The 27,980-nt window shown below is 35.7% G+C and overlaps 1 protein-coding gene across 4 annotated transcripts in view; it reads left to right on the forward strand.

Annotated features, from left to right (window-relative positions):
• The window catches only part of CNTN5 (contactin 5), a 678,174-nt gene that overhangs the window by 438,596 nt on the left and 211,598 nt on the right, over positions 1-27,980 (forward strand). For all 4 annotated transcript variants that reach the window (XM_056329576.1, XM_056329574.1, XM_056329577.1 and 1 more), the window contains one exon: positions 138-313. In XM_056329576.1, the coding sequence (XP_056185551.1) occupies positions 138-313 (176 nt within the window). The remainder of the gene's footprint in view (positions 1-137; positions 314-27,980) is intronic.

Here is a 27,980-nt window from a genome sequence, read left to right on the forward strand (position 1 = left end):
ATAATGAATTATGGCACAGGTTTTCTTTGAGTAGTTGTCATCCTTACAACAACCAGGGCTGTCCAGTTCTATATACTAAGCTTGATGCTTTCCTTTGGCCATAAAACGCTCAAATAGTTTCTTTCTTTTTTCCTAAGATGGCTTCGAAATGGAACTGAAATTGACATTGAAAGTGATTATCGCTTCAGTTTAATAGAAGGAAGTTTGATCATCAACAACCCCAGTGAAATGAAGGATTCTGGACAATATCAGTGTTTAACCACCAACGTGTTTGGCAGTATTTTAAGCAGAGAAGCTGTTCTTCAATTTGCATGTGAGTAACAAAATTTTTAACATGGATAAATCAGATCTTTACATTACTTCATAAGGCTCTAAACTGTAATTTTAATGCATTACATGCTACACTGGCCACTGACTTTACTGGGCTAGGATTTTGGAATTAGAAATAAAACGCTTAGTGGGGAAAAAGTGGTTTGCAGTACTGGACTTTTAACTCTTAAAATACAACCAACTATCAGAGAAAATAACTTTCATAAATGATCCCAAATGCTGTCCTTTAATATCATACCTGAATATTCTGCAACAATATTTCACTCATTGCTAGTTCCCTGAAACATATATCATTTTGCCACACTATGTGAGCTGGAAAGAACTGTAAACTTAGGAACAGAGTGGGATAAACTTCCTATATATCTATAGGATAATCTGCATCTATAACTGTGTGAGCATAATTTTGTATGTATATAGGCATAAAAATATACATTTTATGTTCATGTTTATGCATACATGTCATGCATACATTTATACATTAAGCAACTGAGATAATTTTTTTTTTGTAATTGTTAATGGAAATGGAAAATTTCACCGCTTTGAAATCCTTCACCACAGTATACTTTCTAGAAGCTATCAAGAATCCATGAACGCAAGTAAATGTATGTGGTCTGTCTATAGCATGCTCTTTCATACATGTTATCACCAAAAACAAGTCCAGAATTTTGATATTCTACCTCCAACGCTGACTTCCCTTCAACACTTTGCAAGAAGGCAACCAAAATTATTTTAGTGCTTTATCTAGGTAAATCCTATCATGAGGGGCTTTTTTTCAGAAGCAGGGATGCAAAAAAACCTCCATCCTAATTTCTCAGATTCTGCTAAAAATAGAACATTACCATGAAACATGAGGCAGATCTTCATATAGCCACAACTGGAAAACAGTGGGGTTAAGCACAAGTTGCCTACCTGCATGTCTGTTAACACATATGGCGGTGTAGAGAACTCAGCAGAAATAGTATGGGGTCTGAGATTCTCCCTTACTGTACCCTTCCCTGGTAAACTCAGACCTCTCAAATCTGTAGCTTTAGTCTTATCTGTCCTGTCAAGGTATTTGTTAGCAAGACCATGGTACTGCCCACCTACTTCTGAGCTGGGAGCAATACTCATGTTTCTGTTTCCTCATGCCAGATCATGTTTAAAACTCTAAACTTTGCGACAGTTCTCTTATCACAGTATTATTTGACTTCATTCTTAAACATGTATCTGAGAAAACTCAGCAACATTTTATCTTTCATACAAGAAAACTATCATTAAACAAATTGCTTAGTTAGAGAACCTGACAACTGGTAAATATAGATAGTTCCAGGACTTGGAACTGAAATTTCTGTTCCATTTCAGGACCATGCCTAATGGGTGACCATTTGACCTCCAGCTGAAAAAAAATTACAAAGTGAGAGCTGGAGCTCAAACAACAAAAGGCCTATGAGATTCAGTATCTACATCCACAGTTTATTCAGAACCCCATGTACTTCTAGTTACAATATTATTTCCTCCAGTAAAACAAATTTAGATAAGGTTATTAAGAAAAAAAAAAAAAGGAGGGAAAAAAAAAAAAAGAAGAAATAAGAGGCTGGGTTTGGTGGGTTTATTTTTATTGGATTTTAAAAGTGTTATTAGCCTGCACACCTGCTTTTGGAGGTATCAGAGTTGTCATACTGTAATGTCTTGAATGTGATTTCTGTTCATTAAAGTGTTTATTTGGCAATTGTAATGAAAGTTTCTCAGGAGACATTAATGGAGTAATGGTAGCTGGAAGGACTGAGGTGTAGCAAATAGTGCAGAACTTGTGAGGAAGAAGAGGCTATTATAAGCACATAGAAATCTTTAAAAAAGGATAGATAGTCATAACTGGTTGAAGTTCTTTTAAAATTTTGTGAGCAACTCCTCCATAAAAGCAATTTCAAATTCAATATGTATGTAGTTCAGCTTCTTTGTAGCATGACACTTTCTCATCCGCCCTTGATTTAATGCTTCCTCCAATCCCTGGTCTTCAATAGCTGATGTGTTCCTGTTGAAGCAATACTTGTATCAAGCAGCAATTTACCGTATAAGTTGATGTCACCATACTGTAAACTCATAGCAACATATCAGAAGCTTATATCACAGAAATGTTTTATGTCAGATCTAAAGTAAATTTAAAATAAAGATTTTCACTGTGATTTCAGCTTTAAAATATCTAAGACACTGTCTTGAATTTGACCAGAAAGTTCAGATATATTTTCTTGAAGCAAAGAACGGATTACTTTTATCCTGCTATCTTGGGTGATACAAAGTTTACACTGGTTCCTAAAGTGCTAATACTCTTTATTTCCTTTATGAAACTGAGATGTTTCTTAACAGATGCTCAAAGGGAAGATTTATACTTTACAACACGAAGGATGGTCTTATGTTTTAAAGCAATATTTTGGAGACATCCTACTTCATAGAAAAACTTGTATAGTGCAATCACAATCTTTCTGAAATAAATCAGGAATTTTTCCATATTAAGATATTTTAACCACACAATATATAGACTCTCATTTATTAATAACTTTTTCTTGCATTTAAATTCATTAATTACCTGAAAACAACATTGGATGCTGTAGTACACAATTAAATGGTCTTTAGATTAGACTATGTTCATTTAGTAATTAGCATTGAGCTCTAAAGCATTATATAGATAGGTAAAGAAGGACTGAACAAAGAGTGGCTTACATTACACTGAAATAAATATAAGAATTTTTAAAAAGCCATGCTTGTGATTAAATGCTGTAAGAGAAAATGTCAGTATAGTTGAAGTAGGCCATTTAATAGTATTCATAGAATCATAGAATGGTTTGGGCTGAAATGGACTTGTAAAAATCATTTAGTTCCAACCTCCTGCCACAGGCAGGGACACCTCCCACCAGAGCAGGTTGCCCAAAGCCCCGTCCAGCCTGGCCTCGAGCACTGCCAGGGATGGGGCACCCACAGCTGCTCTGGGCAACTTATGTCAATGTCTCACAGCAAAGTATTGCTTGTTAACAGCAGGCTTGCATGTCCCCAGTTATTTTCAGTAACATGGGAAGTAAAGCATTGGAAAAGATTTTTGTAAGAAAAGGTCCTTAAAGTAATGAAAGTAATTGGCGTCCTGCAATTTTACTGGGCTTTAATGGTTTAAAGGGTAATTTATAATCCCAAGGATAAATCAAGGCATTTATGATTATGAGATAGAGCTACAGATTATGGCATTCAGTTTCTCTTTTTTCACTGAAAGCCATGGATTCTAGAAACTTAGAAACTTACCACTTTCACAGAAAATTTTAAAAGTCAAGTTCATGGACTTGCTTGAATGCATGGTTTGTACTGCTGCAGAAAACAGTTACATCTTTGTAGCCTGCAGAGCTGTTCAGATGGAAATGGTATACAGCTCAAAAGGAAACAACAGTGATCATTAAACTAGGCTTTTGACGCAGTTTTACGGGAAAAGGCATGTGCTATAATGTGCCTATACAAAATGTCACAAAACTTGAAAAAGAAGAGTATGCTTATTGCATTTGCTCTTAGTATCCTCACAATTGCACGGCCGAAGCCCAGTTGCTATATTTATTATCATGTAGTTCAGCACTGGTGATGCATTACAAATATGAATGCTTCTGTACTATGTAATTTGCAGACTTTGGAATACTTAAACTATTTCTTTGGATTTGAAAGAGAAAGAGGTATAAAATGAACATTATTTCATATATCTTAAGAGATAAAACATTTGAAAAAGCCCCTGTATCACTGGTTATTTTTATGGGGCAAAGTGGAAAAAACAGGTATAAGCACTTAAAGGTCTGCTCAAAATTTTATACTACATTAGCAAATATTTATGAAGATTTAAACACAGAAAAAAAAAAGGTTTTTTTCTCTTCTTTGCATTTCCTATGATCTCTCATGCCCAAGGTCATGCTGGTTTATGCTGTTTTAAGAAAGTAAGAAAAAAGAGACAGACACACACACACACATGCTGAAACAGAAATTAAGAAGAAATGTATTTTTTAATAAAAACATATATTTGCCAGGAATTTCTTTTGTCTTCAATAGAATTTTATGCAGAGAAATTGGAGAAAAATGCCCCAAAATAACATTGACAAAATGTCAAGCAAATCAGAACTCTTGATCACAAAAAGCGTATGTTTAAACTCATATTTCATAGGTTTGCTCATAGCAGGTTGTTAAAAAGATAAAAACCTGTCAGTTTGCTACAGCTTTAAATGTCATTTATACTTCACAATCACAAGGAATAGTTCATATATGAAGTGTATTTTTTTAACAAGATTCTAATCAGCTTGTTAAAATGTAGGAGCATTAGACTAATAATTACTGAATTCCTTTAGCCCATCTTAACGTTAATGAATTGCATATTTCTGGGCGTGGTTAGCTATATGGAAGAGTTATGCAAATCCGAAACACATCTTTAGTGATTTTGCAGTCAATGGAACTAGAAAGGAGAAATATAGTTATTCTAGCTTAAATTTTTACTACATTAAGAAAAAATGTGTCTAGATGAAGGCAAGAGCATCAGCCAAATAAAACAAACATAGAAAATTTACAGTTGCTGCCAGCAGAAACCCAGCTTTGTGAACACATAGTAATTTTAAAGAAGTGCATAACATCAGAGGTGTTATGAGGATATGAAACTTAGTGTAGAAGTGTAAAAGTTTTATGAAGTCACTTATGCACTAAGCACACATACATTGTTAGATGGTTTTAGTTTGGTCTCTTATCTCTCCCCCTTTCTTTTAGAAATTTTTGTAACCTAAAGGAAGGATTTCAAAATTAAATTTTAATTGTAATTTCTTAATGTTGGCTACTTTCAGCATGTGTACATGAGCTAAAAAAGAATAATTGGCTTGAACCTGATGGAAAACTGTAAAAAATACAAATTCCAAGTAGACTAAATCTACCTGCCTTACTGCACAACAGCAGTTCCACAGCTTCTCTTTGGAACTGTGTGCTACAACTTTGGCTATAGGAGTGGATGTATTCTGTGCTTATATTTGCCATGTGTACAATCTCTGTATTTCATTAGGTCACAAAACAAAATTGCTTTTCTTTACCTGTGGATTATTCAACCTTTCATAAGCTTACTATCCTGTGATATTTTCAGCCTGGGCTAAAAAAAAATAAAGTGCTAGGGGAAAATAATTTCTCACGTGTCATTTATGGAATTCCTCACTGCAATTTTATTAATCTGATTGTCGCTGGCTTCTTTGTATCATTTTCCTTTTTTAAAAAATTAAATCTATTTTCTCATTTAATCTACAGAGAAGTTTATTGATTACATACGATTTAAATGTCCTTTTTCAACTGATGAGATACCATGACTGTCTGGCGATCTACAGAATAAGAAGTCAGCCATGATTCAGACATATAAATCAATAGTTTTCTGGGGAAACAGCCTGTGCACTGCCCATTCCATCATGGCACACTTTTGACGGCCTGTTAGCAAATTCACCTCATAAGAAATGAGCTTAGTGATCCATGTTTTCTTTCTTGCCATCATGCTCCCTGGACATCTTGTGGTGTTTACTCCATAATTTCCTCATATTAATTTGTAAAGTGTTGATTAAATTACAAACCTCTACAAGTGAGAAAAATCTTGATTTCTTATGGTAATTCCAGAATATGCAATGTAACAAAATGTTTGATCACATTACAATATTAACATTTTATTCTAAATCATACAAAGCTAAACATTATTAAATACTATACAAGAAAGGTGAGAACAAGCTGAAGTAGGAAAAGAAATCAGAATGCAACTAGTTATACTTTCATTTGTAAAAATGTCCCTGATCATCCTGTAACACAGCATTTTTAACAAAGCAAATTGCTTTGCTTTGAGACCATCACAGCAACATGAAGAACGTTATTATGTTGGTTAAGAATAGCTACAGCTGCAATAGCCATTTGCAATATAAAATTTTTGTGTGGATTTCTGCATAATTCCAAATTCCTGTTTGGGGGAAATGCATGCTTAAGAAACACCTGCAAACCAGCTGTATACGCCAGGAAAAGTTCATTGTAATAAGACTGGTTGCATTTTAGTCACAAATAGTTTATTAATTGAAGAACGTGATTCAGTGAACCTGAGATTAATATGAATATATGTCACACTCCACAAAGCATTTCAGTTAAATGAACACCTGGGAAATTGTGTTATCTTACAGAAAGAAGGGATCTGACTTCTAGTTCAGATGTAGAGACTGCTTCTTATCTCTTCTGTTATTTATTTGTGCAAGGTGGGACAATTTCACAAGGAAGGATTGTGAGATCATTCTTACAAAATGAAATTTCAAGGCTAAGGTCTTCAGTGACTAGGATTTGGATCAAATCCCCAGGCCACAGTTTCCCATTTAAATGTTCAAACCACTTGCACATATTTACTTACGACTACTGCAAATCTAACCCTTTCTTCTTTTAGGAGAATCAGAAAGAATTTTAAACTCTATTTTTTCACAATAAAATTGTGGAAAAATGAATCTTTGAGTCAGGTTAGAACTTATTGTTTTATTTCAACTTCAGAAAACCGTTATGAATTTTAGCTGTACTGATACTTTGTTTTTTACAGAAACATTCAGCTTATACAACTATGTTAAATGGTGCAAGATGCTAAGAACTTTGGCTTTAGTCTAAAAAAGTATTTAATCTTAAAGTATTTGCATATTCAATCCTTTTGAAGTTGATGGGATGATGTATTTGCTTAAAATTAAGCACATGCTTAAACTCTTTGTTGTTGTTAAACATGAGAATTTCTAAAGCAAGAGTTGAAACAGTCTGTGTGAATTTGTTACCATAGTGTCATCATGACAGACATATAATAGGTTTAATTAAGCCTTCTGCCATTCATTTCTTGATCCTTTCTTTCTTAAGGTGAATAAATAGCTTAGAATAACAAACTTCATGTCTTGAAAATAGCAGAAGTCATTACAACCCCTTTTATCCAGCAGTTCTCAAAGAAGCTTTCCTGTTGAAAAAGCTAGATCTGGGTTTATCACTGTGGCTATAGTGAATCTTTGATGAAAATCTGCCTTCGACATTGCTTTACATAGGTGAATCTTTCACCCAAGTCCCAAAGCAAGTGTGGAAAAATAAATAAAATCAGCATTCGAGAGGTCACCTAAAACTGTAAAGACAGCATCCACTCTTTCTGACAAGAATGACAAAATGAATGAATATTTATCTGTTCAAATTTCCCAACAGACCATTAATGAGCATTGCCAGACAGTAAACCTTATGGGAGTTCGGCTGTATTCAGGAGTTGCATCCACTGAAAGCTACAGGAGAAAAAAAATACACATCTTGTCTCCTGGAACTCCCCTTCCACATACAGTGTGCAGCATTGTCCTCAGAAATGGTCTCCTGACCCTGTCTACAGTGACTTGTCTATGATAGCATAAGACCTTCATAAGAGCTTCTAAGAGCTGGTAGACTTGCTATGAGTACTTCTGTCCCTTCAGTTCCATTTCTGAAGCTGTCAGAGGATTGCAGTAAGTTTCTATTTTTCCATTGCTACATCAGCATTAAAAGATCAACTGACTCCTCTGTATTAGATCACTCTGAAGAGCAGAGGAAACCCAATTATTTCATATCTACAAAAGCAAATGCTTTCTTTCCTTGAAGGCAGGAGAAAGGTGGGATAATTCTCTTTTATCTCCTCTCTGCTGCCTTGAATCAGTATCCTGTCAGTTCCAAAAAGTGTTCTTATTCTATGCTACCAAATTAAACATTCCCTTGCATAGAGAACAAATCATATGGAAAGGTCCACATCATACTTCTAAACTCTTTTACCTTCCAAGACACAGAGTATTTCTAAACTGTCTTTTGGGAATGACCCCTAGTCACTCCTGCTAACACCCAAAATGTGACAAATGTGGTGGGCTGTGGTCCCACTGAAGAATCCCATGAATATTTCTAACACTGTGACAGTGTCCGTGATGAAAGTCCAGTGCAGGAATGTATTTCTTGATACTAAATTATACTAGTATAGACAAAGTCTATCTTGAATCAAAAGTCCTCAGCATACTAGAGAAAATGCATACCCTGTGTCTTCAATATATGATTCAGATATGCCATAGTTATCCGAAATAATGAAGCTTTATGGCTTTTACTTTGTAAACAAAATTATGAGAATTTTTAATGCTAAAAAGCACTAAATAAAGCTACTTAAATTTTGGTCTAGTCTGTCCATCCTTCCTTAATTTTCAGTCTGTATGGATGTTACAGTTCTAAAAGTCTTGGGACAGACATCTTAAGATAGGACATTAGGTCTGAAGAACCACAACTACATATGAAGTCTTTCTGTAGGGTGAACATGAGAAAACCATGCTAATCATCACTGTGCTCCAGAGATATTCAGTAAAGCAAAAACATTAGACTTTCCTTGTTCTCCTGAAAGAAGCTGGTTACTCTGCATGTGTCCTTACAAAAACTCATTCCTCCACCTATTGACTTTTCATGGTGAAATCGCACGTTACCTCAGCCTGAAAGGGGCATTTTTACAAAGCTGAAAGCCAACATTCAGGAAGCTCTAGAGCAGCAACTCATGAGCATTTATTCTTTTGCATGGTGGTATTAGAATGAAGGCAGTTTGAAAAGTTGAGGTCAGATCTCTAATTAGGAATTATACATCAATATAGTGCAAATATGATTCTCATTATAAGTTACTAGCTTCAGGAAAGGGTATCATTTCTGGGTGTACTCCATTGAGCAACATTTATTATCTTGTTCCATTTCAATTGCATGTAGGCAGTGCAATTCAACCTCATTGATCCTTGTATCCATCAAACACCAAAAAAGTTACGATTATTTCAAAGTATTCAAATGGAAATGAGCTTTATTGATGTTGTCGAGGTCATTTATTGCTGCATAAGTTTTGATGCCAAAACCAAATATTCTGAGGTTTAAGTTCTGCTTAGTCTTTAACTCTGAAAATGTACTTTAAACAATACATTTTGTATCTTCTCTTCTGTAGAAGCATCAGTCGAAATCGTCATGTAGGGAGACAGTTCAAAATGTAATTACAACAATAATTTAAAGATGCATGGTACAGCTACTGACTTCTCATTTTAGCACTATGCATTTCTCTGCAGGACTAGAAGACTCGTGTTTAACCTGCTTATAACCTACTTACTTATCTCTCACAATCTGATCTAATATGCTAATGAACCATTTAGTCTTGGAATTTAAATACAGATGACAATAATTGAGAGTAGCTTTTCTAAATAGCAGAAATTAAAAAAAAAAAACAACAAACCAACAACCAAAAAACTGAAGGAGAATTCTATGCCAAGACCAGACAACACCTAAATTTCCTTTGCAAGTTCTAACTCAGACTGACTTCTGACAACTACCATGTCATCCCTCTACTTACAGCCTTCCAGGCGTTGCAGATGGTGGTGAGCAGTAATCTACCTTCTTTCAAATGAAAGGACTAGTTTTACTTGAAATTTCTTCCATGGTATTTGTAGCACTATCATGGCACTCCTGCCCTCACTATGTTCCATCCATTATCCTGACACAGATGTATTGTGGCTTTCCTGAAGAGCAGATCAGGCTTCTGATCTGGTTGAGAAATAAACTGGTCTGACAGGTTATTCTTCATTCATAAACACAGGCGCACAAGTACTTGAGATAGCATAAGAGAGACAGCAGCACAAACCTGGGAGGGGAAAAAAGTGGACAGGGCATTTAACCTCACCTACTCAGGAACAACACTGAATATAAAAGCAGTAGAGTCACTTTTGATAATACTTTTGGAACTCGGAGGGAAAACTTTTAAGAAAGACTGGAGTTCTAGATTAGTTAATAACACTGCAGCAAAAGTGTTAAGCTTAAGAAAAGCCTAAATTGAATGAAGGAGATTGATCTTCAAAGAAAACAACATCTGGAAGGTTGTGGAACATATGGATGAAGTGAGTATTAGCACAAGTCAGGCTAAGTAGACTGACAAAGGAAATCATAAGAAATAGAAATAAGCTTTTTAGCTAGCTTAATAAAAATTAACAAGAAAAGATGATGGGATAGAATCTACATATGAACCCAGATCCAATGGTTGCCTGCCTTTGTTCTTCCATAGAGACAGAACAGCTTATACAGATGATTCCGTATGAAGCATGAGATACCAGAAACAGAATGATAAACATTCAGTTTGAGGATGGGAGAAGACAAGAATGGTAGAAGTAAATTCACACTTAAAAGGCACTAGTTGATAAGATCTGAGGCTCCTACAACATCCATGAGTTCTATTAATAAAGTTTAGTAGCTTAGTGATGTAATGTCAGAACAGTGTGCAGTTCCAAGGCCAATTTGTCCTTTGTTCTTCTTGACATTTTCATTAGTGTTCAGAGCACAATGATAGAATTATTGAAATTATGCTAAAATGATGGGAAATATTGTCAACATAGAAGTTGTATTCTCAACTGTAATAATTATACATTTTATTTGTAATGTTTTGCACTCAAAGTTGTGAACATATTAATGTCATTTTCATCTTGCATAGCATTTCTGGTAATTATTTTGAGGATAAAGCCAAAAAAAGCTCCATGAATAATTTGTCACCAGCGACAATGATAACATCAAAAGCATCCTCTGATGACCACCATGTGATGATAATGTCAAGTTCCCACACATCATAGTCTTAAATTCAGTGAGATTGGGTAGATGCATTACATCTGCACACCAGGACCTGGAAGTTCATAATTCCTTCTGTAGGGTTTTAAAAGTCAGATATCAGAAGTTAGTTTCATGGAACATGGTATGCACATAAAATGGAGAAAATTCTGTAAAACATACTGTAGTCTGTCTCTGTATATACCCCACCCCCCACCCCCCAAACGAAAAAAAACCAACAAACCCTTTAAATAGGTTTCAGCCCTATATCTCATCAAGCATGGAAATATGTAAAAATGCCCTCAGGATTCTATAAATATGTAAATCCTGAGCCCACCCACCTACCCACTCCATACACCACATTAATTAAAAGACAATAGTTTAGTCAGAAACTTTTATACTGTGTGTCTAACTACACATTAAATAGTATACTGAGTTTTATTAGAGTTGCAAGGTCAAACATTCAAGCTGTGGGGTGAGGGATTTATCGTTGTCTGCACAACTGACTTTTGCCTTGCATGTAAGTCTTACTATATAGATCTGTCACACAATCTATTTTTTTTTTTTTTTTTAACGTTAGACTCCCTAGACTTTCAGGTCACAGAAAAATTACTGCTCACTCACTGAACAGTGTTCTATTTTCTATTGCTCAGTGCGCAGCTCTACACCTTCATTAATTCAGAGTATTCAAAATCTACTCTGAATACAAAATTAATTTCTTCAGAAGCTTTTCATGGTGCTCATCATTACAGCATCCAAGTGCTTCATGAACATTGATACATTTATTTTTACAATGTCCCTGTGAAGTGAGTAGTTATTACTATGCCCTTTTTAGAAATGGAAAACTAAGATAGGAGAGATAAATGTAAAATATTCAGTAATCTGGGGAGCTGTATGTGAGCTCAGGAGGAACTGCTTTTCTCAAGTCCTTACAGAACTGGTCAATTTCCTATTCATCACTCTAACCAGTCTTTTTCTCAGCCATTGTATCGGTTATATCTCAATCCTGCATCTGGTTTCTGATCTCTCTCCTACTATCGATTAGGCTGCTGATCCCATTTGTGGTTTCCTTACTGAAAGCATCTATTTGACTAAAAAAGCATAGTAACATCTTTCTAGCTCTCTTGTAAACTCCATGTGCTCATTCTGTTTTGTTACCTGCAGTTCCTCTATCTCGTATTTCCCACTTCAGGCTCCTAAGCTCAGTTCCCTTCACTGTCCATATTCAATACATTCTGTACCATGCTTTTTCCATGCATTACCTTTTGCATACTTAAGAAAGTAAATGAACATTTAGTTATTTTTAACTATAACGAAGTAACTGAAACATGATCTAATGGAAAACGTGGCCATCTCAGTCACAGTAGCTGTTACCTGTTTTGTTTATAATAATGGATGGATTTCTTGACAGTACAAATATCCATTGGCAGAATGGATTTTTTTAATTAGAAAAATTCTCTGTATCTTCAGGCTAAATGACTCAAATTGCTGTTCCATTAGCTCTCATAATCAAAGTAGGTCAAGGCTTTGAATGGCAAACTTGCATTACATTAAATAGGAAGTTCTACTGATAATTCAGCAGCTGGTACTTTCTTTTTAAATTATTAAATCATTACTGCAGAACAAACTACAATGAAACAGGTCCTCCTTAGATAAATTTCTGCCTGGAAAGGCATTTCTACTTAGATATTTGCCATTTATCAACTTTTTTTTTTTTTTTTTACTATGAGGTCTCACCATCTCCCTCACTTATTAGTATAACAGCATCCAACTGTAATCTGTGTTTTGTTTGGTGACTCCAAGATTTTGAGATTTTAAGACAGTCTTTATTCAGTCACATCCTCTGAATTTCACTGCCATTTTATTGTGTTACTGTCTTCTCCATTTCCTGTCTTTGCCTACTATGCTCTTTTATACTTTACAAATGAAAGGCTGTTGCTCCATCTCAACTGGAGCATAAGAAATACAATCTTAATTTATGATCATCACAAACCATGACAAACCACAAATATGGACAAGAGCTCTTTTAAGATTTTTGTTTCACTGCCAGTTCTAAAGGTCTTGTAATGTGTACTAATGTGTACCTTTTTTTAATTTTTAATTCACTTAAAACTGTTGCCTCATTAAAATCCTATCTGCTAAAAAAAGGTGGAAGCATCATAGATAATATATGTCAGTGAATGTAAAAGTTAGACTAGAATATTGGTGAGAAAATCATCACTAACTGAAAAAAGACACTACATATTCTCAGTTTGAGATTTCCTTGTGGCAATCTCAACAGAGGAGCCAGTCCTTTAAGAACTTTATGCTGCAAAACTGTTGCCAGCAGTTCACTCTAAGTCACTGGGACTGCATTCAGGCTAAAGAACTTTATTGCATATTTTGGTCAAAGTTGTCTGAAATGTACAGAGTTGTGTACTATGTGAATAAAGGATGTTTAAAAACTGGGTTACTAGTTTCACAGGAGATTGAAGAACTTAATATTTTTATACTAATTTGATCCTTTTTTATTATTATTTCTTTCACAATAAAATTCCAAAGCAATATTTTTGGAGTCAATAAAATATGTTTTTTTAATAACATCAAAATGTTTTGTATACCTTGTTTAAGAAAATCCTATTATAGTGAGTAAAATAATTTTTACCACAGCATTTTGAGTACTTCAAGTTTGATTTTATACTATACTGAAAACATATCCAATTCATATGTATATGTAATATGTACTTAGACATGGTAAAAGTTGACTCAGTATTGACAAAACAAAAAGCCTCACTAACTTTTTGTACATAAGACTGTTCTTACAAACTATTTCTGTACTCATAAATTTGCAAAATTACAAAACACTTACAATACCAAGACTGAAATGCCATTATAATGATCTTATTGGGGTTTTCTCTGAAAGCTATGTCACTAAGTCTTTAATATTCTGGTATAGTTGTTGAACTGTTGAAGTGGAGCTATAAGAAAATAATCTGATGAGGAAGGTAAGGCCACAGATGAAGTTGTAGTGAAACTGCCACTGTTGCAGTGCTATTTTGCCTAAACCCCCTGCCTTTCTTCCACCACATCCTCTTCCATACAACTTCTCCTTAAACTACCTGATCCACAGCCAATAAATCATCCTTATTCAGTGTAACTACCTGATGACAAAGGCATGCACATTCTGCCTAGTCACCTAGACCTAAAGTGAGACTTACTCACAGCCCTGAAGCTTACCTTTATTTGCTGTTATTTCATATTATGATCCTAAGTGTATGACCAGAGCACATATATATTTTTTTCCCTGGGGGAAACATTTACACAAAAGAGAGTAAAGTAAAAGAAACTAGAAATGGAAGAGACAACGGAAAAATGACCCAGACCAAAAATCTGCAGATTCTCTGTTTTAAGTGAACTTTGTATCAGATCAATAACATGAAAAGAAAAATACTTTACAAAGACCTTTTAAGAAAGACAGTAAACTAGCACATAAAATTATTTCCACATTATTTAGGATTAAACTCAACAGAGTACTTTTAAGTGGCATAGATATAAAGCTTGCACAAAATTTGTTTAAGATTGAAGGAAAAAGAATTAAATTCAAATGTTTACTTTCATAGCATCACAGGTATATTATCAGATTCAAATAAAATGTTTACTGAAATACATTTAAATAAAATAAATCCTGGCAGTTGGACTTACTGATCCTTATAGGTACCTTCCAACTCAAGATGTTCTATGATTCTATATGAATCGAGGTAATACAAATAATGAAAATTGCATATTTAAAAGATTTTATGGAATCATATAACAGAATCATAGAATGGTTTGGGTTGCAAGGGATGTTAAAGACCATCAAGTTCCAACCCTGCTGCCAAGGGTCACCTTCCACTAGACCAGGTTGCTCAAAACCCCATCCAGCCTGGCCCTGAGCACTGCCAGGGATGGGGCAGCCACAGCTCTGGGGAACTTGTTCCAGTGCCTCACCACCCTCACAGTAAAGAATTTCTTCCTAATATCTAATCTAAATCTATCTCTTTCAGCTTAAAACCATTACCCCTCATCCTATTGCTATGCTCCCTGATAATGAGTCGCTCCCCACCTTTCCTGTAGACCTCCTATCATTCATTTTCAAAGCAGTCATATATTATCTTCTAAAATAATACAGTGTTTGTGTAAAAAAATTGCATAGTATATAGAGAAAGATGGAGACATCCGTACCGGACAGATAATTTTTTGGAGAGTACATGTATTTTTCTAAGTAATACATTTAGAAACATACTAGACCCCAAAATTGCTCATGTCATCTTTTTAGGAGTCATTCTATTTGAAAAAAATAATGAATCCTCACATCAGTTATTTTGTACAACCAATAAATTGTTCACAACCCTATCTAATAAGATTGCTTTGCAGTCTTTTGCTTCCTACAAAAACATTTGGAGATCAGTAAAGTACATAATGGTTTCTATTTTTAAATAGCCGAGCTTTTTAGATCAGTTACAAAAAATTCTTGTCTTCAAACTTTATTAATTTAGAGCCTAGCACTCTGTGACAGTGTATTGTAATGAAGGCAGTGTTCAGCAGTCTACTTCAGTTAATCAGGGCTGCCAAGTTCTATTCTTTTTTTTTTTTTTTTAATTTTATTGAGTATCCTGAAATATAATGTTTTTTCTAGTCCATTGCATATATGTTGTTGTTTATTCTTACCTCATTTAATGAAAAACAGTCAAGGCAAGTGAATCAGACACTGATGTAAAAAACCACAAACTAAACACTTTCTAATAGAAATACTCTTTGTGATTTAGCAGCTGAAAAATCTGTAAATTATGTCTGTCATGTAGCTCCATGCTTTCACTATTAATGGTCTTAAAATGCTTTCACCCACTTTAGCAGATACTGTTTCCAGATTTTAATTATGATTGATATTTTTTAAGCAAAGACTAATGATATGTCTGTGGTTGCTACGAAAATGCATGCAAACTAGGTCAGTGCTGCAATATGCTGGAATGTAAGTCTTCATTTTGTAAATGTTTTAGATTCCAGAGGATTCTGCTTCTGGTTTTGTTCAAATCTACCTTAATACTACATGAAATATTTATACTGGAGTTAGTTCAATCAGATGGTCATTTTGTTTGACAAAGTGGGTCACCTTTTGGGGAATTAACAGTTTGTGAGCTGCAAACTCATGTGAAGTTTTGATACGCTGCTCATTGTGAGCACCATGATATTGGCACACATGGGTCAATACTACAACAATGTTGCAAAGTGGCTGGAATGCATGTTCTCATAAACTTGTAAGGGTAGAATAGTCATATGGGACTTTGATCCTGAACTGAAAAAAAATAGATTGCTGTAGAACTCAAGAAGAGGAAAACAGATATCACAGAAACTGTTTTCCACCAGTAACATGGCTTTTTGAAAAAGCTTTTCCAAACGTCTTCTCACTATGGTTACCTGTACATTCATATTCTATTAATTTGATTATTTTTTTTTATTTAAGTTTTTTGCTAACACAAATTCCTGGGAATACTCTGGTAAAATAAATAAATAGGCAGAGATTTAAACAGAAGTAATTTGTATTTTAAAGACTTTTCACTCTCTTCAGTAATAATAATAACCGTCTCTGTGCAGACACAGCTGAAACCAGTGACACTGATTTTCAAGATGGAAGCCAACAGGCAATATCTTGAGACTAGCTCCCAAAATAAATCACAAGTGAGCATCTCACTTCTCAGAGATCTGCATTATCACATCTATGTGACATGCAATCTGGAATTTGTATCCTTGGGTTGTTTTGCCACTAGAAATGTCTAATTTGCTGACCTCATATAACTTATCTGAAGTGCACATCAGTTTGTGAATAAACCTTAGTCTGGGAAGGATTTAAATGATATCATAACTGGAATAAAGTTTGGAGTAATTACAAGAAATGGTATTTTTCCTATATTTTATATACATAGCCTACAGTAACATACCTACAGGGAGTAACATTGCATTCACTGTTTGTACCTCTCCAATAGTACAAATTACCAGAAGGAGAAATACTTTTGTTACTTTAACCATAGGCATTTTGAAAAAGGACTAGAATAAAAGGTTTACACGTTTCAGTGTTTGAATTATAATGGCTGCAAAGATGATATTTCTGCTTCAAGTCTTTAAATTAGTGCTTGTAAATGGGAATGCATTTAGGTACTTAAGGTTTGATTTATAAAACTTGTTTACTCTTATGCAGGTTCTTTGCTTAGTTTACTTGGTAAAAGTAAACCACTTTTAGTTTATGTAAACTGTATTTTTCTTTTCCTTTTTCATTGAATTTCTTGTGGATGCTACCTCACCATTCTCATCTCAAGAATGCACATTAAGACAAAAAGGGATTGAAGATGTGAAAGAACTGTGGTAATCTCAGACTCAAGAAATAGGTTGCAGTGCAGTATATTTTATTTGAAGAAAAATAGTGGAAACATTTTACAGTGAAGTGCAGAAGCTAGAGGTGCCTGGAAGAATGTAAGACTGGCAACCCCCCCCCCCCCCCCCCCCCCCCCCAGACTACAAAGAGTGTGTTTGATCTGATCTGGCACTTCCAGGATATTCACATTCAACTCCTCGCTAGGTAATTTTTCTATCTTTTGTATAAGCATTGTTAAACAAAATAGTGCTAAAGCACTACCTAGGACAGCTTCTTAGCTGTCATCTAGATTTCCAGTGACTGTAACCCATGAGAACTTTGAGTAAAAAAAAGAAAGTCAGTAACATTTATAACTGAGGTATAAGCATTGGTGTTGGGGTTGTTCAGTCTAGGGGAGAGAATGCTCCAGTAAGCCCTTACTGAAACCTTTCAATATATTAAGGGGGCTTATAAGAAAGATGAAGAGATATGTTTTACCAGGACCCAAAGTGACAGGACAAGGGGAAATAGAAAGAAGGTAAATTTAGATTAGGTATAAGGAAGAAATTCTTTACTGTGAGATTGGTGACAGTGTAACAGTTTGCCCAGAGAACTTGTGAATATCCCACCCCATCCCTGGAAATGTTCAAAGTCAGGTTGTATAGGGCTTTAAGCAACCTGTCCTAGTGAAAGATACCTCTTTTCATGGCAGAAGGGAGTAGACTAGATGATCTTTGAAGGTCCTTTCAAACCAAACCATTCTATGAATCTATACTTACATGATTCTCTGAATTCATTATTAACAACATAAAAATTTACAAAGCAAATTAAAGCTAAAAGATAACAAGGCAATAAAAATCTCAGAAGACAGCATACAAAGGTCAGAGTTAGTGCTTTAAGTGACAGGTATTCTGGATTAGTAGAGTGCTAAGGAGCATTCTGAAAAAAACACGACAGAAATGGACATTAAGCCAAAATATGAAGATAGACAATATAATGGGAAGTGGGATTTCTGTGGGGGTTTTTAATGCTTAAATATTGCATGAGAGAATATGGAAAAACGATTGAACTGATCTAGCAAGCAGCAAAGATCTACACAGTCAGCAGAGGCTTCTAAATAGGTCATATTTCTTGGCTTCCATATACAGAACATGTGCAAAGTATTTCACACCCAAATGTTTCTATGCTGTAGATTATGGGAGCAAATAGCTCAACGGAAAGTACTGACCAGTATGTATCCATCATCTTGATGATTTGCAGTGTGTGTGAACTCTGAGCTGTTTGAACCAGCCTGATAGTGATATGATGCCAACATTCTGCTTTGTAGCCATAGCAAACATGAGTAAGAAAAGTATCTTTTTCCTTGATTATTCTGGCTTCTTTTTCTATATTTGAAAAACTAAGACACATTTAAAAGAGTATTGTGTTCATATTAGTGCTGTCTCAACATTTAATCTACACAACTTCTGCTCAAATTATTGACTAAGATCTCAGCCCCAGGAGTTAAAAGTTTAGATGCAAAAATGAAATCCTCTTCCTATTTTTGGCATAAAAAGCAGGAATAGAGAAAAGAATGTTGTTAAGGGTTTTTAAGAATGTGGCCATCTCCGCCAGCTGCTCCAACCCAGGACCTTGCTACCCAGCTGCTGGAGCCCAGCCTTGTGCCCTGACACACACCGGACATGGACACAGCTGGTCACACAGATTGCCACAGACAAGGCACAACAGCACCTACACACAGAACTCATAGAAAACAAACAGACATACAAGTCTCCTCCTCTTGTTCAGCTCCTAGAGTTAAAAGTTCACTAGTGCAGGCACACAAGACAACATTTTCCAGGTTCACAAGCAAACCCATATTTTCAGATAGCTTAAGCACCAGCATGGCCTCTCTGTCCACCCATCACGCCTGCCCAGATCATACACCCACTTTTCCATGTCATGTGTCCCCTACTAGCTATCTGGTTCAGCTTGATGCTCGTTGGAAAACATGCAGCACTCACACACTCACCCCTCAGGCACCACAAATTCACGTGTCCCCCTGGATGAACTAGGATGGACCCTCTGCCCGCCTGATACCTGGTCTGGACCCAACTAATCCAGCTTGAATTTTGCTAGGGAATACACATGCACACCATGTTTGAGGAAGTTACAGACACTTGCCCCTCTACCCTTAAAGAAGCAGGCACTCTCCTTCCACATACCCTAACAACTATGGTTAGAGAGAAGTTGCATCATTTCTTCACCACATTATGATTCTTTCCCACCTCTTCTATCACTCTTTCCATTCGTATTCAGAAACACCAGAAAATATTACAGGAAACTTGAAGCAAAAATGTTCCTAACAATCCCAATTAACCACAAAAGCACTATTCTTACATACTTTTCAGTTGTTCATTTTTTTCAAGCAATGCCAGTTCATACTGTGCTTTTCCCAAAATATTAAATAAATACAGCAGTACTGGGAGCATTAAAATAACACTAGGCAGTCTCTTAATGTATTTTGCAATAATTTTCCTTTCATCCTGAACTGCTACGCATTGTTGTCATAACTATCATGAGAATGAAAGCTCTGGTAGTCATAAAGAGTGTGAACCCTCATTCCATTTGCATGAATTTGCAAAACTTAATGTTTCCTGGGTTTATACCAGTGGATTTTTTTTCCCCCTGATCTTGAGCTCCGTATCTCATAGATCTTTCCTTAAAAGAATGCAAGCAGCTGATAAGTCACCTCTCTGTAGTAACCACAGGACATGTGTCATTTATTCTCTTCCCTGCTCCTCAGAGCCTGAAATCATATTTTTCAGCCTACCTGTAACAGACACTTTTGCAGTGGTGTAACACCTCTTTTTCAGCTCTGCTATAATTTATTAGCTAGCTTAGTGCCTTTCTTTTTTACATTGTATTGTTTGCACATAGGGCTGGATCTCACAGTGAGAGCTCAGATGAGTGTCAACAGTCTCCATTGAAATTATTGCTAATCAACTAATTAAATGTCACAAAATCCATATATATGCATCCATGCCTATTTAAAATACAATCATATGCTTTAAATTTATCTAGATCATAAATAAGAAAATAAATTCACACACACACACACACACACACATATACAGATCTACATATGTATAGATTTTAAAATTCTGAGTCAATCATTATTCCCAGACTCTTATACTTAATGTCACTCTATATAGGACTGGTTTATTTGCCATCTCTTCATGCTATTGACTGTCTCTGCTGTCCATTGGACCCTGTTTGCCCAAGGTTTTATAAAGCAGTAGCTGAGCCAGATAATAGGGGGAGATTCCAAAGCTGAGAAGAGTGTCAAGATCTTTTGGCAGAAGAACATGTAAAGACAGGGAAAACTGAACCACAGAATGTGCAAAGTAGTTGTTGTAGTAGTAGCAGTAGCAGTAGCAGTAGTAGTAGCAGTAGTTGTCATCATTGCCTACTGTTAACATCCAAATTAGCTTTCATGAACTTAAATCTTGAATGATTTGTTCTTCTCAAGAAATTCACAAGTGAAACTAAAAAAAAATTGCTTGTAATTACATCTTGATGTTACTCTGAACTTTCAAGGGACTGGTGCCTCCCACACAAATTCGACCACAACTTCTTAACTGTAAGAAAATGAATCCTTGATTCTTGTAGAATCTAAACTTAAGAACAGATGTAAAATATTGAATTTAATAGACTGTCTTTCACCAGGTTCAACTAAATGAGTTAAAAAACTGCAATTCTTATGAAGATTTTAATGAGAATAATGTTAAATATGTCCCAAGAATTAGAGGGTGCAAGGTCTTTCTATTCCTGTGAGAGGAGTATCAAAAAAAATCCACCTATTCCTGCTACACAGCAATCTGCTTACCTTGTGCCTGCCATCGCGACTGCTTGTTCTTAAGTCTGCTGGAAAACTATAGAGGTTACCAAGGACCTGGACTGACACATAGCTTCTGCCACCTTGCATGAAGTCAACTGATAGCCTGTGACCGGGACACAGATCTTCCCATGGATCTTACTTGCTCACATAGAGCTTCTTTGAAATAAATAATAATAAAAAAAAATGTTTATGAGAAAATGTCAGTTTTCAGCAGTACTTTCTTGTGTCTGTCTAGTTGTAGGATTTCCCATCTGACACTTAGCAGGGTCAGGATTTTTGAGCTCCTTTGTCTAATATGATGAAAGGGACCTTGTATTACCGGCAGTCATTAGCTTTTGGGTGTGGTACCACATTTCCTGGGGTGATGTTCTTTGTTGCTCCTTCGTGGCTCACATTACCCTGTGGGTCAGCCCCTGGTGGCAGTGTGCCTCTCCTTGGCCATAGCACCTCTCATCTAAGGGAATGACTGTTTTGGATTATTCCAGCTTCCATTTTATTGGAGCTCTTAATCAAAAATCTAGGTTATCCTTTCCATACTGACAGTCTGAAGATTCTTCATCTTCCTCTCCACCCCGTCACTTCTGGAGCCTACAAGTTGAAAAAGATGTTGATGAATGGGAGAGGATGTGGAAGATTGTTTAGAAAACCAAAGTTTATTCTAAAAAAAAATGAAATTTGTTTTGTGTAGCTCTAAAGAGGAAGGTTACTAATGCACTGATACATAGGTAATAAAAATAATAAAAATGCAGTCTAGGAAGTAAGCAGTAACAAAATTCAGCATTTGAACCTTAAAGTGTGTGTTTTGTTTCGTTTTTCCTTGGGAATAAATTGTAACTTCACAGGGAGAAAAAATAACAACTGGAAGAACTTGACTACAAAAGTAATGCAATTTTTTTCTCTTTTATTTATTTATTTTTTAAATTAGATTTAATTTAGAGAAATCCTATAGTTCATGTTACACAGCAGTTGCAGTAGGTGATGGCAATGGTGTCTTCTATAGTTACCACTTCTTAATGTATACGTGTATAAATAAGATGTTTAAAAATTACCTATATTTTTTACTCTCGCATTTTCTATTGGGAGCATCATGGCAGTTAGTTATTCACTTGCTGAATATTAGCTGAAGAGAGTAAAGGTAAAATTTTCACAAATGGTCCTTCATTAGGAGCAGTCATGACAACTTGATTTATTGGTACACCTTAGGGTATGTAGTTTGATTAGCTTCTTGACTTTGACATACCGTCTTTTTACTCACAGGATCTCTGAAATTTACTTTTGTACTTTTTGTGATTTTTTCTCTGATTTATTCTCTGTGACAATCACTGTAGTAACCTTGCCATGTCTAACCATATAAACAAATTCAGACATTTAGAAATGAAGTGGACAATAATGTAACCAAAATTATTGGTAATATATATTTTTATTTTCCCTATATTTTAGTCCTAAATTGTATAGCCCCAAGGGGCGGTTTGCTAACTCTACTCTTCTGTCAGAGAGGTTCCTTGTAGAGATTCAAAATTTGATCAGACAGGGCAGCCTGATCAAAGATAGTCCTGCCTTTAGCAGGGGATTGTAAATGATCTCCAGAAGTCCTGTCCAACCTAAATTATTTTATGAAAGTTTTATGGAGGAGAAAGGAAAAACTTCTTGGCCAAAGTCAGACTCCAGTTCCAAGTCAAAAACTGATTTGCTATGAATAATAGGCTGGATACCTGTGGTTCACATTTGGCTGTCCACACCAACTGTACTCCAAACAGAAAAAAGAATGCGAAAGATCTGACTGTAGCATAAGCTGTCATTTTTCTCTTCTATGAGGATGAAACTATAAGAGACAGAAATTGTTTAAGATCCTTCTAATAATTGTACACCTATACGGTGGTCAAATCCAGGGGAAAATGTGAGTACAATTCCTCTTTCCAAGGTGGATGGAAGATACTGGTTGGTGATGAGTTGTTTTTGTGGGTGTGCAGGTATGAAAGGTGCTGCCATGTGCAGAAAGAAGCTGGAGTCATACCTCTGTACAAAGTAAAGGTCTGCATTTCCAGCTTTCAAAGGTGGTCAAAATCTGGAGCTGCTGTGTCTAAGGTGCAGAACAACAGCTCTTCAGATGTTTTCCTCTGTAGTGCTGGTGCTCATTGCATACTTTTACATATCCACATATTTGAAACGCTGGCTTTGGTGAGAGAGTGTTTGAATGCACAAACAATTTATTTCATGAAATGACTTATGATCTTCTTGTCAGTGTACTTCTACCCAATGGAACATGCAGAACTGCTCCCTATCCAGGATGCCAATAGAAACCCTTTTAAGCCCCCAAAACAAAACCTGTGTATGTCATAGGCCTACTTGTTTCTGTACATTGCATACTCTAAAAAGCACAATTCACTTTACATGGCTTTAAGAACAGTGGCTGACTCTGGACAGACTTCAGAACCAGGTGATTAGCTAAGTCCCTTCAAAATCATTTGTCTGTCTGGCGTCCAGATCTCAAACCCAGAAGGTATTTTTTTTTTAATTATTCTCTGAAAATATTTTTCCCATTATAAGCATTGATATATATATATATATCATTCACAAATGGATCTTTTATACTCTCTTGCAGCTTTTCAGTAATACTGATTCTGATGCAAATGTAGAGTCACAAAGTGATAAATAAGATATTATTCAGTTCTCAGCTAAATATACAGTTGTTAAATTTACCCGTTGTGATACTCTGTGAAGTTAATGAAATGATAAAAGGGATTTGATCCCTTTCATCTACAGTTTTGACAGATTAATAATTGTAGTTTGTTTTCTTTATCACCAACACTTCATTAAACACATTCTTGTCTATCTTACACACTGTGCTTTACACAGCATTAGGCTGTTGGAAAATATTTATACCCCACGTTAACCTTCTGTGCCCCTGGACTTTGCCTATTTAACAAAGGCACAAGGAAATTGATCTGCATGTGGGGTTATATTTGCATAACTCCATTTATTTCGGCGACAGAAAGTATAGATGACAGAGACCTGGTACATAAAGGACTTAATGTAATTACCTATTGAACTGTCAGAAACCTTTTAGACTGACAGTCCACGTGGAGGGCCTGTGTCATTCTGCTATTACTGTACCTCTGGTTTCTAATTTCTTGGTACGAATTCAGGAGAAAGAGTTGAATGCCCAGAAAGCATTTAGACAAAAACATGATAACAAAATAAATGGACTACTCAAAGCATGATTTCTGAGGAGATAATATTGATAAAAACCTTGCTGGTGTATATAAGAGAAAAATCTAAACTTAGAAAGATAAATAGTGTCTTCCTGCCTGTAACAGGGACCACACAGTGACTATATTAGATAATTTGTCTGATAGAAATGAAACTTGTCCGCAGAGTGTGTTGAACGTCACAGCTGTCCCCTGAGATCCTTATATTTGTCAACATTAAAGGGTGTCCATTTAGTCAAGTTGTATACGCTCATGCCTTTAGCACTAAGAGATTCTGACTGACTGTCACGGTACCTAAATTGCAACCTCTTTATAAATATTAAGGCAAGGAAGTACTTCTATTTCAACAATAATTTCAAATTATTTTAAAGGTTCTTTAAGTAATTACAACAGTAATTAAGTTTAAGAGATGAAAATTAAGGACTCAGACACTTAGCAGAAAACAGTCCCTGCTGATGAGATCCATTTATTCCATGAGATGATGAATTGATACTGTGGCCAGTTTCAGGCCCACTAGTAGAGGAAAACCACTGATAAACTAGAGGGAGTTAAGGGGGGTGGGATCCATCAAAATGGTGGAGTCTAAAGCAATTGCCCTTTGAGGAAAGGCTGGGGGAGCTCAGTTTGCTCATCCTGGAGCACAGGGACCTAACAGCATCTCTCCAGTGCCTATAGGGAGGTTAACAAGGAGATGAATCCAGACTTTTCAAAGCAGTGATTGCCAGCAGGAAAAGAGAAAACAAGCACAAACTAGAGTGAGAGTTATGAGAAACATTTCCCCCATGAGGACAGCTAGGCAGCAGCACAGGTTCCCCAGAGAGGTTGTACAGTGTCCATTCTTGAAAGTTTTCAAGACTCAACTAGACAAATCTCCAAGCAACCTGATCTAATTGTCTGGATGACCTTGCTTAAACAGGGCAATTGAACCAGCAACCTCCTGAGGGCCCCTCCACTGTGAATTACCCTCTGATGCTATGATCTGACTTCTAGCTTCTATATATCCCTTCATCTGTTAAATAACTTTGACTTTGGTATTGCAATAAGCACCATGTGTCTATATTGTTGCATTTAAATGAAATTTACTGCCAGGTAGGGCTGTGAATCTCAGTGTTTTCAGTTTATTCAGAAGGCAAGCAAATACGTGTATTTCCATGTTCTGAGAGACACGATTGACAGAAAGCTCTTTGACATCAATTTGGATTACACAGAGAAAGTGGAAGAAAAAAATCAACAACACCCCCTTCTACTGATTTAAATATAGAAAATTCATTTAAGGATGACTTGAGTCCTTCACTGTATGAAGAACAGAGAATATTAAACATCTAGTGTTAGATTTTTGAACTTACTACTAAGGGGGGTTTACTGTTCGTTTAGGAATTTCAGCAACTGATATTTGTTTAGGGGAAAAAGTCAAAATAAAGCATGAGAACATTAAGGGATTTCCCCCCCAGTACTGTGAGTTTATTGATGTGACAGAGTATCTAAATGACAAGCTGTCTCTTCAGGTTCACAGAATTTGGCTGAATGCATAGTTAATGGGTAGAAGACATAAAGTATCCTTAAGAAATATCAGCTTTAGTTTTAAAATAGTGGTTTTACATGTGCCCTGAAAAAATGAAAGACAGGTTTATAAGCTTTTATGATGCAAGAGGAAAGAAACAGCTATAAACTGGGACTAGTGTCATCTGGTTGTGTGGCACTGTGGAATTTGAAGGTCAAATTGCAGCGAAAGTTCTGGCTTTGTCAGCCACAATTCCTTGTAGGGGGACAAAAGGTGAAAGCAGCTCCACCACTCCATCCATGGATCTGGCACAAACACTCTGCTTACCACTGGAGATATTGAAGGACACCCAGGAAAAATGAAAAGCAATCAGATGCCTCCTGATCTTCTCCTTCTAAACCTTGATGTCTGTCATCTAGGTAGAGCGTGTTCTCCCCTGCTTAGCATCTGACCGTCATTGTCATATACCATCTGGATCATAAGATTCAGACCTCTCTCCTCCTGCACATGCCATCCTTCACTTATGAAAGAAAAAAATAATGCCACAGACGAGATTTAGGGGATAAGAGAATATACAAAGGTACCTAATAAATGGTATTTGTCTGTTGCATTTATTCTTTCAGATATTACTTATGTTAAGAATTACAAAGGAATTGCAGATTACCCCCTTTTGATACTGTTTCTGTGATTCAACCACTAAAAATACCTTGTGGAAAAATCAAACATTATACAGGAAGTGTGAGCAAATTTCTTTGCTGTAAGATAGAATATGGATAAAATGGGGAAAAAAAATTAGTCCACTGTAGTTAAACTGCATTTCAAATTTGCATTTTTATGTTAATCATTGGATTGTGAATTGCACATATAAAGGTTATCCTGCTCTTCCTTCTGGAAAGAAGAGGAATGTCCTATGTTGTTCCACCAGTTTTTGCTGTTGTGAGCTATACTTGAAACCTTTCTCTCAGATCTGAAGACATACTAAGCTTGCCTTCCATGTCTACCTACGCAATTCAAGGCCATATATGGGCTAGAATTCATCTATAGAAAACTTACATTTTTAACACTACAGTGAAAACTTGCTGAAATCAGCTGCCACATGAAAATATTCATATTGCATAAGCAAATGAGAAAGAACCCAATTTCAGAATCGGTCTGAATGACAACTCCTGAAAGGTTATTTGGCTCTGTGCTTTCTGAATGACAAGCTGTCATTCCATAGTAAAGATGTGTGCTGACCACTTATGCATTGCAAGTGTACCAGAGCTCTTCTCAGAGTGCTTGCAAAAACTGTATGAATTTTCTTGTCGTTGATATAATTAACTAGTGTAGACTCTCAGTGCAAAACAATCTTGGAATATTTTCTCAAATACATACATATGTATATCCTTGAACACATCACTTTTTTGCTTTTCCTTATTTATACATGAAGATAAAAAACCAAGGACACAGATTTGTCAACCTTTACTAAGACTTTTCATACATCGGATACATTAAGGTGGATACTTAGGATGAAGCTAGCTGAGCAATAGATACTTGTCTCTAACCAAAATCTACTTAAACATTTAAACACTTCCTTCTTTTTCTCTTTTCCCTAAGGTTACATAAAATTAATGATTTCCCATTATATAAGAAAAAGGCAGGGCAACAGCTATTCTACCAAACAGTTACTGAGCAGTCTGCTGGAAGCAAATGGAATTTGCATCCCCTTCATAGCAGATGTATTGGACATGCCTTCTCTATAGGCACTGTGCCATGAACATCTATGACAGATCTAACAAGACTGACCAGTAATTGTCTTTGCCTAAAAAATGTTTCAGGAAAGGATCACAAGTCTTCTGGAAAATTTCACTGCAGTAATATAAGACAACAAAATAAATTTAAGAACTGTAGATAAAATAAATCTGCAATTTCATTTACTTTCCCAGTAATTCCACTGAATAAGAACACAACCATTAAGTTAATTAGAAAATACTGCACCTAAATAAAGGCTAAGATAAGCAAAAGTAATATAAAATTAATGAGCATAACCCATTTTTTTTTTGCATAAATGGGTATAGTTTTAGTTTCAGTTAATGTGTT

Source organism: Falco biarmicus, chromosome 2, assembly GCF_023638135.1.
Source record: "Falco biarmicus isolate bFalBia1 chromosome 2, bFalBia1.pri, whole genome shotgun sequence".
Lineage (NCBI taxonomy): Eukaryota > Metazoa > Chordata > Aves > Falconiformes > Falconidae > Falco > Falco biarmicus.